The 12,830-nt window shown below is 36.3% G+C and overlaps 1 protein-coding gene across 2 annotated transcripts in view; it reads left to right on the top strand.

Moving 5' to 3' along the window:
* The window catches only part of Trim36 (tripartite motif containing 36), a 36,158-nt gene extending 26,370 nt beyond the window's left edge, over positions 1–9,788 (top strand). For both annotated transcript variants that reach the window (XM_015488595.2, XM_048792005.1), the window contains 2 exons: positions 6,299–6,596; positions 7,749–9,788. In XM_015488595.2, coding sequence (XP_015344081.2) covers positions 6,299–6,596; positions 7,749–8,100 — 650 coding nt within the window. In that variant the 3' untranslated portion in view covers positions 8,101–9,788. The remainder of the gene's footprint in view (positions 1–6,298; positions 6,597–7,748) is intronic.
* The last annotated feature ends 3,042 nt before the right edge of the window (positions 9,789–12,830 follow it).

Below are 12,830 nucleotides of genomic sequence, written 5' to 3'. Positions count from 1 at the left end.
TAAGGGTCATTGTCTTTTCCTCCAATAAAAGCCACATGAATAAGGTGACCCTTTAAATGTATTGTGCAAACCTGGGGGCTTTGTAGATAGGAAGCAGGAATAATTATGCTAGGACACTAGGCATTACCAGAAAGACTGGTTTGCCTATATTTAGGGAATGATTTCAGCTTGCTGGCAGTAATTTTTAAAAATTGTGGTATAACAGAAAATTTACCATTTCAGTCATCTTTCTAAATGTACAGTTCACACTGAGTACATTCACAACATTGTGCAACTATCACACCTCATATCATCCCAAACTGAAAGTCTGTACTCACTGAATGATAACACCCTGTTGCCCCTCCTCCTGGAGTTGGTAATCTCTTACTGTCCATCTATGAATTTGCCTGTTTTCAGTACATCATATAAGTGGAACTGCGCAATATTTGTCCGTTCACATCTGGGTTATTTCGGGTTTCATTCATGTTATTGCAGGTATCAGAATTTCCTTCCTTTTTAAGGCTTGATAATATTCTGTAGTATATGTCCACCACATTTTTCCCCATTCATTGTTTGATGGACATTTGTGTTGTTTCTACATTGGTTATCATCCAGTATTATGCTTAATAGATTTAAGTTGATAAGAGATTATGAGAGTTATATTTTCACCATTCCGTAGGTCAGAAAATTAAATTTTAGGTCAAATGTAGCTAAATGTTTGAGCAGGGTTGCAAACCTAGGTCTCTCTGAACCCAAAGTTTTTTCTTTCTTCTTCTTTTTTTTTTTAATAGAAACTACATTTCTTATGTTTGCCATATTGATTCAGTAAGGAAAAGGCCTTATTAAAATAGCAAAAAATTTCCAAATTTTAAAATTTGGAATAGATATTTAAGAAAATGAGTAGATTTTTAAAAATTAGAGCTTTATAGCTATTACATAGTAGTTGCGATCATCCTGACAAACTCATACATGCATGGATATCAGTTTCAGTTCACAATCCTCCCCCTTCTCTCTCCCGCTTTTCCTTCCCATCCTCCCTCCCCTCTCCCATTCTTGTTCCTCTTTCTAGTAGATTCCTTTTGTTCATCTATTAATTTACATTTGATCGGTTCTTTATGTTATCCTATCCTTCTCTTCCCCCTTCCCTTTATTTTACTGCAACTTTCACATATGAGAGAAACATTAAACCTTTGAGTTTCTGACGTTGGCTAATTTCACTTATCCATCCATTTATCAACACATGTCATAATTTCATTCTTTTTTTTATAGCCAAGTAGACTCCATTGTATTATATGTACCAATTTCTTAATCCATTCATCTATTGACTGGGTTGATTCCATAACTTAGCTATTGTGAATTGTGCTGCTATAAACATTGGGTTGGCTGTATTGTAGTTAGCCGATTTTCGATCTTTGGGGAAAATACCAAGGAGTGGGATAGCTGGGTCATGTGGTGATTCCATCTCCAGTTTTTTGAGGAATCTCCATACTGCTTTCCAGAGGGTGGTACTTAGTCTGCAGTCCCACAGACAATGTACAAGTGTGCCTTGCCAGCATTTATTATTTTTGTATTCTTGATCATTGTCATTCTGACTGGACTGAGATGAAATCTTAGTGTAGTTTTGATTTGCATTTCCCTGATTGCTAGAAATTGTTGAACATTTTTCCATATATTTGTTGGCTATTTGTACTTATTCTTTTGAGAAGTTTCTGTTTAGTTGTTTTGCCCATTTGTTGATTGGGTTATTTTTAATTTTTCATTTTTTTTGGTGTTAAAGTTTTTTGAGTTCTTTAATAGTCTGGATATTAATCTCCAGTTGAAGGAGCAGCTGGCGAAGGAGCTCTCCTCATGCTCTTAATCATTTCCTTTGCTGTGCAGAAGATTTTTCGTTTGACATCCTACTTAATCGAATTATTGGTTTTATTTCTTGTGCTTTAGGGATCTTGTTAAGGAAGTTGGTGCCAACACCTATATGATGGAGTGTTGACCTACGTTTTCTTGCAGCAGTTGTAAAGTTTTTTGTGTAATTTGATCCATTCCAATTTGAGTTTTGTACAGGGTGAGAGAGATGGGTCTAGTTTCATTTTTCTATACATAGATATACAGTTTTCCCAGCATCATTTGTTAAAAGGCTGTCTTTTCTCCAAGATATATTTTTGGCATCTTTGTCAAATATCAGATAGCTGTAGGTTTGTGATTTGTCTTTGTGTCTTTATTCTGTTCCACTGGTCTTTGTGTCTATTTTGATGACAGTACCATACTGTTTTTGTTACTACAGCTCTGTAGAACAGTTTCAGATCAGGTATTGTGATATCTCCTCCTTCACTTTTCTTGCTTAGTTTTGCTTTGGCTATTCTAGATTTCTTATTCTTCCAAATGAATTTAAGAATTGTTTTTCTAATTCTGTGAAGAATGTCATTGGTATTTTGATGGGGATTGCATTGAATCTGTATATTGCTTTTGGTAGTATGGCCATTTTGACAATGTTGATTCTGCCTTTTAAGAACATGGATGTCTTTCCATCTTCTAAGGTCTTCTTCTATTTCTTTCTTCAGTGGTCTATTTTTTTTTTTAGGTTATTGTGAATAGGGTTGTTTTTTCTGATTTCTTCTTGGCCCAATTACTGTTGGTTTAAGTATGTTGATTTTGTATCCTGCTACTTTGCTAAATTCATTTATGAGCTCTAGAAGTCTTTTGGTGTTTTTTTTTTTTTTTTTTTTTTTTTTTGTTGTTGTTGTTGTTTTTCTAGATATAGGATCATATTGTTGGCAGCAGAGATAGATTGACTTTTTTTCCAGTTTGTATCCCTTTGATTTCCTTTTCTTGCCTGATGGCTCTGGCTGTTTCAAGGACTATATTGAATAGGAGTGGTGAGAGTGGAAAGCTTTGTCTTGTTCCTGAATTTAGAGGAATTGTTTTAGCTTTTCTCCACTTAGTATGATGTTGGCTTTGAATTCGTCATAAATGGCCTCTATGATATAAAAGTAAGTGCTTGTGAATTCTTATTCTTATCGTGAAAAGTTTTTATTTCCCCCTAGAATTTGAAACTGAGTTTTTCTGGCTATGGTAACTTTGGCAGTTGTTTCTTTTAGGGCTTGAAATGTCTCATTCCATCCCCTTCTTGATTTTGGTGTCTGAATCAAAAAATCAGAAGTGAGAGCCTTATTGGTTTTTCATTTGACTTGGTCTGTTTGGGGTCTTTGAGCCTCCTGTATGTGGATGACTATGTCATTTCTTATATGGGAAAAGTTTTCTATAACTATCTTTTGAATGTTTGAAATTGCATAATGCCTTTGGTTTGTATCTTCATGTTTCCTTCTGTCCCAGTGATTCTCAGGTTTAGTTTTTTGGTGTTCTTTCAGAGTTCTTATATATTTCTGGTCATGTTCTATATTTTTCCCTTTATTGCATTCCTGGGTACTCGAGATCATATAACCTGTCTTAAAGGCTTGCAGTTCTGTCTTCAAGGGCTGAGGTTCTATTTTCTACACAGTCTAATCTGTTAGTGGTGCCTTCAGTTGAGTTTTTAATTTGACTTGTCTTTCTAGGAATTCTGCTGTGTTTCTTTTCATTGTTTCTATTCCTTTATTAAAATGTTTTTTTTATAACCTGTAATTGCTCTCTTAATTCCTTCCCTAGATCGTCTAGTTCATTGAACACTTTAATAATTTGTTTTTCATGATCTTTCTGTGAACTTTAGTTCACCTCACTATCAGTGGTATCCTTTGTTGGGAAATTGTGGATTTGGGGGGAATTTTTGCCTATTTTCTCATGTTTTCCGAGGTCTTGGACTTGCACATCAGTTGAGGTGGATTCCCCTACCTGTTCTCTTGTATGTTTGTCCTTTTGTGTGTAATTATCTCATTTGATCTGGGACTTCTGTTTTTGATTTATGAGTAGATCCCAAGGTTTGGGACCTGAGGTTCCTCTCTGACTGTTCCTCTGAGTCCCTGTTGGTGGTTTGGGGCTTTTATCATCTTACTTCTTTAAATTGGAGTAATGTCAGAGAATGTTTAGTTCAGCATCAGAGAGTCTAACCTGTGAACCCTTACTGTCCCTGTAGGTTCCCAGCACCTTGCAGAATTAGATGAAATAAATAATAGTAACAACTATTGCAAACAGTACAGAGTATGAAAGTGAAATACTCAGGGCCTACTATGGGTTTAATAACTTTGAATGGGCAGTTGTTTTCTTTTAATGTTGAAATTATTCATTTAATGACCACCAATAAACAGGAATAATGGGTTCAGGAATTGTGAACAATAAAAACAATAACCATGAACTAGATCTGGCTTTAAAGCAGAGTCAATTATATAATTCACAGCAGTAATATAATTGTATCAGCATTTCTGGTATAAGGGCATGAGTTATAAAGCAGTTAGTCCTGAAATATGGTAAAAATAAAGCTAATTAGGGAGAAAGAATGTGACAGAAAGTTATAAAACAGTTTATAGTTTCAAAAAGTGAGTTAGAGAGATGCAGAAGAGATGTAGCAGGTGATTTTTGATATAGAGGAAAGAAAACAAATACAAGTACTGGGAGAGAGCACAATAGAATTTGGCCATTAGCAGGAGAAGAGAGAAAGAGAAACAAGAGAAATAAGCAAATGAAAATAATCCAAAACCAAAACCCTGAACCTTCAAAAGACAATGCTGGGAAAAAATAATTACATTAAGAAATACTAAAAATGAGAGAAAAATAAACTAGTAAGAGTATGCATATATGTCTCTGAACCTATCAGTACAACAGGAATTTACATGCGCACATGCACACACAGAAAGAATAAAAATAAATTTTAAAAAATCAAAATTTAAAGAAAAATTAAGAAAGAACAAAGGAACCTGCCACTGAAGTGGTCAAAATAGTTGACCATATTGGATGGTCACTGTCTATGCCCAACAGTCTTTCTTTCCAATTCTTGGGTTGTACTGATAAAGCAAGGGGTAGAGGTTATTAACCCCTTCCTGTTTTTGGGTTGCTTTCGAGTTGCCAGTTGGAGTGTCCTAAGATTGAAACTGTTTGATATGATTCAACTTTCCTTCTCACCAGAATAAGATGGGAGGGGTTGGGAAGTACTTTCAGTGGGAGTTTTGTTCATTTGAACCAGTTTTTGTGCACTGCCAGTATAGTGTTCTGCATCATTCTGTGAGAGGGTCTCAATTGCTTTATTGGGTGGTGCCTTCCTTGCAAAGACTAGAATGACCTGCCCCTAGGACTAGACAGTAGCCAGTTTCTTATATAGGTCTGGTTTTCAGGACCCTCCCAAGAAATCCATTTGTGGGGCAGGGGGGCTGATCCTCCACTCACTGCTGCCCAGGTGCAAGCCTTTCTGGAATTAGTCCCTGAGCGTATTCACCCCACATGCTCATATTCCCAGTCTGCTTTAGTTGGTCATGTGAGCTGCTTCACATGGAGGCGGTATGGCAAGGAGAAGCGGGTCTGGCTCCTTCCCCTTTGCCCTTATGACTTTAATCCCCCGCCCATTATGTCCCATCAGGCCCAGTCTAGGTCAGTCAATAGACACCCACTGGGATCTTGTGGCTGTTTGTTGTTGTTGTTTCTCCTGATCTCCTGCCCTGTAGTCATCATTGTGGCAACATCACCCCAAGATGACTCCTGCTTCTTGAGTGGCCAGTTGAGATACGGAGTATGCTTTTCAAGCACTAGTGTGCAGTGCAGTTTCTGGATCAGCTAAGAGTAGGCAGCATTTTTAATCTCAGACCTTTCTGTACCTAAACTGTGTCATGTCCCTATTTCCCCAACTCAATTGGGGCTAATCCACACTGGCAATGCCCATGTGGCAGTCAGGCGTGCTCTTTGTTCTTCATTTATTGTACCCATACTTCTGAGTCTGTAAGCCACTTTGTCCAATATTGAATTTTAGTGAAATCCCTCTTTCAACCACCTCTCTGCACACCTGCTTGCTTTGCACTACTCTGCCATCTTCCAGGCCTCATGAGTAGATGTTTATGAAAATGCAGTGCCTCTTAAGGATAAAAGAACAGATCCAGTAAGTGCAAATATCTATGATAGACTTGATGCCTCTTTTCCAAAGAGGTGCATTCATAATTTTCACATACATGAAAATACTTTCTCCTGCTTTTGAGATTTCTGAAGATTTTCAGATATAGAGAATGTATTGGAAAGTGTTGGTAAGTTGGGGTTTTGGGGTGACATAGTTGTCTGGGTGGCATGACACTTTTCCCATTTCTTTTCAGTCATCTCTGTTTTCAAAACTTATTGAATTCAACCTTAAATCATAGAAATGCTAATAAATAGTTTGCAGGCTAGTTTTACATTAACTTTAAGCTTTCTTTAGTTTTCAGTTTCCTGTTTGATGAAAAATGTGGCTATAATAACGAACACCTCCTGCTGAACTTGAAGAGAGACCGGGTAGAGAGTAGAGCTGGATTTAATATTCTGCTGGCCGCGGAACGAATCCAAGTGGGTTATTACACAAGCTTAGACTATATCATTGGAGACATTGGAATTACAAAAGGAAAACACTTTTGGGCCTTCCGTGTGGAGCCATATTCATACTTGGTGAAAGTGGGAGTCGCTTCCAGTGATAAACTACAAGAATGGCTCCATTCTCCCCGGGATGCAGTTAGTCCAAGGTAGATCTTTTATTGATGTAGAATGTGATAATGTTTTTGAAAGTAACTATCCTTTAAGGCAAGATAAGCCTGAAAATAGACTTGGGTTTATCTCTTCTACTTGGAGTATATATTTCTTAGATTCAGGTACTTTGGTTGTGGTTTGGGTGGCTGGCTTAGGAAAAGAGTTAGGTTATCTCTCATTGAATAATGAGAGCAGCAGTAAATTTTTGATGCTCCAAGGATATAATCTTGTTTTAGATGCTTTGATTATGATATCACCTCACAGTTTTAAATTTTGAAAGTCTCATACATACCTTAATACATTTTATGATAAATATTACCCACATATATAGAGAAATGCCTCTAATTGCCATACTTCATAGTTGATACAAGTTGTTCTTTGATTATGGGACCCAGTTTCTTTAAGCTTTCCCATATGTCCTTAACAAAATTGGGTCATGTTATAGACATGTTTTATAGCTAAGAATTCTGATTTCTTAAGTGATTGAATAATGGAGATTGAACGGTTTAGTTTCTTTTGGATGGGATAAAATTGTTGTTGCAGTGTGATCTCAAATATATGAGATGCTAGCTATATAGGTAAAAAAAATGGAAGGATCTCAGGAGGCTGAGGCAGGAGGTTAAGCTCCCCTGGGCTCAATCCCTGGTACATAAATAAATAAATAGATAGATAGATAGAAAAATAGATAGATAGATAGAAGAAGGGATCATATACCAACATTTTTTTCTATTTTTATTGTTTTATAATTGGGGGAAGATTTTTTGATGTAGAAAATTTAATTAGGAAATAGAGTTCTCAAGGAGAATGACACATGCTTTTTTTTCCCCCTATGTTAGTTTGAAGTGCCCATTTATTCCATGGCCTGGTAATTCCTTGGATTAGGGCATACATCTTGCCTTTGTGTTTTCTTATATATGACTGTGCCATGGATATTTAATCTTTGACCATTTGCTTCACTCCCCTCCCCCTTATTTGTTAAATAATTTTTAGTTCTCACTTGTGTGTACATATAGGTAAAATGTATGATGTTTTATGACATGGATTTGGGGGTTGATTATGCTTTTATATATTTTGTGAAAATGTTTTGAAGATACTTGAAGACTTAATGGATAAAGGTACAGATACTGTGTTTGTGTATTATGTTTTAGATATGAGCAAGACAGTGGGCATGACAGCGGAAGTGAAGATGCCTGTTTTGATTCTTCACAACCTTTTACATTAGTTACTGTAGGCATGAAGAAATTTTTTATACCCAAGTCACCTACTTCTAATGAACCTGAAAATAGAGTTCTTCCTATGCCAACAAGTATAGGGATTTTCCTGGACTATGATAAAGGCAGAGTGAGCTTCTATGATATGGATCATATGAAGTGCCTTTACGAGCGCCAGGTGGACTGTTCTCATACGATGTATCCAGCATTCGCATTAATGGGCAGTGGAGGAATTCAGCTTGAAGAACCCATCACAGCAAAGTACCTGGACTACCATGAGGACATGTAGTTGAAACATCCAGTGTGACTGGGATGGAAAATGTTAAAAAGCAATGCCTTGATGTTAGCCTTTGTAACTAATTAGACACCACCCAAGACTTGGTCACACATTTGTTTGTAGTGCCTGAATCTTCTTAAAAGACGGAAAACCTAAACAGTCTCGTGTCTTCCATGTTACTTACTGTTCTGCCTTTCACAAACGACAGAGTGAAGGCATTCTTTCCTGGCTAATACTGAATGGTTATCTTTGCAACTGAATCATATTTCTCTTTATGTATAGGGAATCTAATTTATTTATATCAGCTGGTATTGGTAATACTTACATTCCTTTTTGGGGTGGTGGGGGAGGTGTACAACACTATTATGTTTTTTGTGTTTGCTGTTTCATTTTTATATCATGGTTATGTCTTAAGATAGTTTTAAATGGTTGTGGGTAGAAATGAGTAGTAAACAGTATGTCTTACATTTGATTTTAATAACAAAGTTATATATAGATAAAAAGGCCATAAAAATGGTAACATATTTAAGTGGAAAATTATATATTTCAAAGTGTATTAATTGTATGTAGCCTGGAAAATGAGCACTGCTGTTATTTTTTTCCTTAAGACCACATAGTGTATTGATCAGGACATCTAAAAGAGTTCCTTTAGCTATAAATGCCCATTAACTGGCATGTGTAGTAAACATGGTATCTGATAGAAAGCCATGAAATTTTTCACTCATATAATTTTTTTTCAGAAAAAAATTATCTTGAGTTTTTCCTCACTGTCTGAAAATATTTGTGTTTACATTAAATAATTACTTTTCAGAAATATTAGTTAAGATGGACTGATATTGCCGTCATGATTCTTTTGCCCCTCCTATTGTGTCTTGTGATTTTCATTTTTTGACACAACTATACATATCAGGTTTTTCTGGTTTGTTAACGAGTTTGAAAAGTTTATGATATGTTTTTAGTAGCATTGAATTATATTGCAAAAAGTGGAGTACTAATTGTTCATTTGTATGGCATTTTCTATGGTTCATTGGTAACAAGGAACTAAACCCAAATTTAATTGTTAAGGAATACTAACTAAAATCATAATGACTGTGTATACCCTTTTAAAATTTGCATTCTTTTAAATTGAAGAATTACATTTTCTCCCAATTAGATGTTAATTTTTGAAAGATGTTCTTTTAAATAGGTGATTTTTTTATTTAAACTATTTTTTTTTAAGTTAAAATGTTTAGAAACTAAGACTGTTAAATATTTAGCACAGATCACTTATGGAATGCTATTGACATATTTTAGTGAAGTAACCAAAACTCCATGGGATCTATTTTTTATTTTTATTTTTTAGTGGAAATCTCTTATTCAGGCTAGTAGCACTGCATAAGTTCCTCTCATCCCACCAAACTACATAGAAAATATAGTGGAGAATTTAATAGTCTTTGTTACTTTCCCATTATGAATAGCACTTTATCTCATAGGCTCAACTAAGAAAATATGCAGTGTTATGTGGATCACTGTGCAATGAAGCTGCTGAAGTTGTACGTGCAGTTAAGTTTGACACTCTTAAGCCTTGGGTAAGCACATATCACGTAGGCATTTTTAAATATAAAGCTTTAACAGGAATAAGAAAGCTGTTTCAAACATTGTATAGTTATATATAAATTGTTCAACAGAATTTCATTTTTAATAAAAATTTAAAAAGTCAAGTGTAATTATTCAGATTTGTACTTCAGGAATTATATGGAAAATTGAAACAAAATATTAAAACATGGATAGCTGCATGTAGTAACAGAGCTAAAGTTTTGTATGAAATTATTTTGGATGGTGGTTTATTAGCTTTAATCCTCTTGTGGAAGGTGATCATGAGAAAAGATTAACATGAAATTAATGTGTATCAATTGTTTAGTTGATCAATTTCTCTAATATTTCTTTTCTGATTCATGGTAGATTAGGTTTTGCCTGGATGAGTGACCGTTTACTTCACATTTGTGCTCTTGAATTATGGGGCTCTGGTAGTTGGGTTCAGTGGTAGATCATAAGTTGTTACAAATGCTTGATTGTTTTAATATTTTTAAAAAGTAAATTCAAGGCTTACCCCTATGATACTGTATAATAACTTAATTCTCATATCACAGTTCCTTTAAAAAAAATAGTAGGAGTCTCTACAATCTCTATCTCCTTTTTGGGATTAAACATAATCTGGACCTTTTAAATCTTTAGTCAGGTACTATAATCGGTTGGGTTCTGGGAGTATGTTCCATGTGGGAATGTTATCAAACTTACTGCTGTAGAAAATTGTGAGAATTACTGTCATAGGCAAGAATACTTTAAAGGAATTATGTTCTCCAATTTAAAGAAGAGTTTATCTAATATTTATGGAAACATTCTGACAAATTGGAGTTTTTCTTGGGATTATTTTGCTTTAAAAAATAAACTCAACAGAATTTAGTTTTTTTAAAACTTAGGTTTGGAACTATTTCATTCATTTTTGTGAAACCCTTAATTCCTGCTTTCTGTAGACATTGAGCTATATGCTGGGTATAAAGAGAACAAGGCAGTTTATCTAGGTTCCTTCCTTCATGCAATTTAACTTCTAGCATGGAGAGAAGACCAAAATAAGGAAGGTGCTAGAGAATGCTTGACATGGGAGCTAACATTAGATTTGGTGATGAGGGAAGCCCTTCAAAGGAGAATGATAAAAGTTTAACACCAAATTGCTAAGAAGTGAGCCAGGACAAACTGAAGCAAAGAGCATTACCAGTAGAGTGGACAAGAACAAAAGCCTTTGGGAATTCTTTAGCGTTCTAGCAGGTAATGGAATTCTCCCCAGATGGTTCAAATGAAAAGTTGTAGAAAGTATTGCTTAACGATATGGGCAATGAGCAGGCACTGGAAAGACTAGCCATAGCCTGTAGCCACTACTGCCTTTAAAGCCAAAAGGACAGGGGTGAAGTACTGCTACTGCTACTTAGATCTTAGTGGGAATTAGGGTCTTTTTCTTTTCCACAGTTTTTAATTGATGCCTTATAGTTGTACATAATGATGGGATTTTTGTTACATATTCATACATGCGCACAGTATAACGATATAGTTTGGCCAGTATTTGTCTCCATTAGTTTCTTCCTCCCCACTTCCCACCTCTTAGTCCCTTTTCTCTACTGATATTTCTTTGATTTTCGTGAGGTCCTTGACCACTGCCCTTCTTTACTTTTTTTCTCTCTAGCTTCTGCATATGAGAGAAAACATGACCCTTGACCTTCTGGGTTTGGCTTATTTCTCTTAATATGGTCTCAAGTTCTATCCATTTTCCTGCAAATGGCATAATTGCATTTTTCTTTTTGGCTGAATAAAATTCCTTTGTGAATATATGCCACATTGTGTATCCATTCATCCATTGATGGACACCTAGGCTGCTTCCACAGTTTGGCTACCGTGAATTGTGCCGCTATAAACATGGATATGCAGGGGCTGGGGTTATGGCTCAGTGATAGAGTGCTCGCCTCGCACGTGCAAGGCCCTGGGTTCAATCCTCAGCACCACATAAAGTTTTAAAAAAACATGGATATGCATGTATCACTGAAGTATGATACACTGTAGTATGAGTGACTAATTCTTTAGAATAAATACTGAGGAGTGGTATAACTGGGTCATATGATAGTTCCATTCCTGGTTTAAAAAAGGATATTTATGATCTGAAGTGTCAGAACATATGCAAATAAAAGGAACTGACTTGAAAACTCAGAAAGCTGTGCAACTTTTCCTTTAGCCTTCTGTATTTTTTCCTTTTTAAATATTTTTTTGGTTGTAGATGACACAGTGTCTTTATTTATTGCTGAGAGCCATAGCCAAGTAGGAATGACGCATGGCATTTTGGGTTGAAAGGTGACCCTGCTCAGGGATTAGGGCAGCTCCAGGTTTAGGGTGGATCCTGCTGGGAATAGGGCGGCTCCAGGATTAGGGCGGATCCTGCTGGGAATAGGCTGTATCCTGCTGCCTCAGGCACCCGCTCCTTTGGAGTTCCCATTGAGTTCTCGCTGGGTTCTGAGAGAATTGGTGGAGGCAGGGTTTTTCGGGAAGTGTGAGTAGAGTGTCGGTGAGAGTTCGGGAATAAAGAGTTGCTGTTTGAATCTACAAGGCTTGTGTGGTGGCTCGGTTATTTTGTGCCCAGCCAGACTGCGGCATTTGGTGGCCCGTACGGGAACACCTGAAGCTTGGAGGTAAGTGAAATTGCTCGCCCCTGAAGGAGAGCGAAAGAATGGGTGACCATTTCAAAAAACAATGTGTTCTTGTTTTGATTTATTTTGTTTTTATTTCAAGTTGCCTGTTCCTAGAACTTTCTCAGGCAAACTGGGGAAAATGGTTGACTCAAGGTTTGAAGTTGTTCGCCCCCGAGGAAGAGAAATTGTTAGAGGAAAGAGGCACCCCAGTAAGACCAAGAACAGTTAGGGCATATGTTGATACAATACAAAAATGTAGACCATGGCTTTTTTTTTTCTTTTCTTTTATTTTTTTTATATTGTTGGTTGTTCAAAACATTACATAGTTCTTGATATATCATATTTCACACTTTGCTTCAAGTGGGTTATGAACTCCCATTTTTAGCCCATATACAGATTGCAGAATCACATCAAATACACATCCATTGATTTACATATTGCCATACTAGTGTCTGTTGTGTTCTGCTACCTTTCCTATCCTCTACTATCCCCCCTCCCCTCCCCTCTTCTCTCTCTACCCCCTCTACTGTC

The sequence above is a fragment of the Marmota marmota genome, unplaced genomic scaffold (assembly GCF_001458135.2).
Source record: "Marmota marmota marmota unplaced genomic scaffold, marMar, whole genome shotgun sequence".
NCBI classification, from domain to species: Eukaryota; Metazoa; Chordata; class Mammalia; order Rodentia; family Sciuridae; genus Marmota; species Marmota marmota.
The sequence above is the reverse complement of the archived record's forward strand: the minus strand, read 5'-3'. Positions and strand labels throughout refer to the sequence as shown.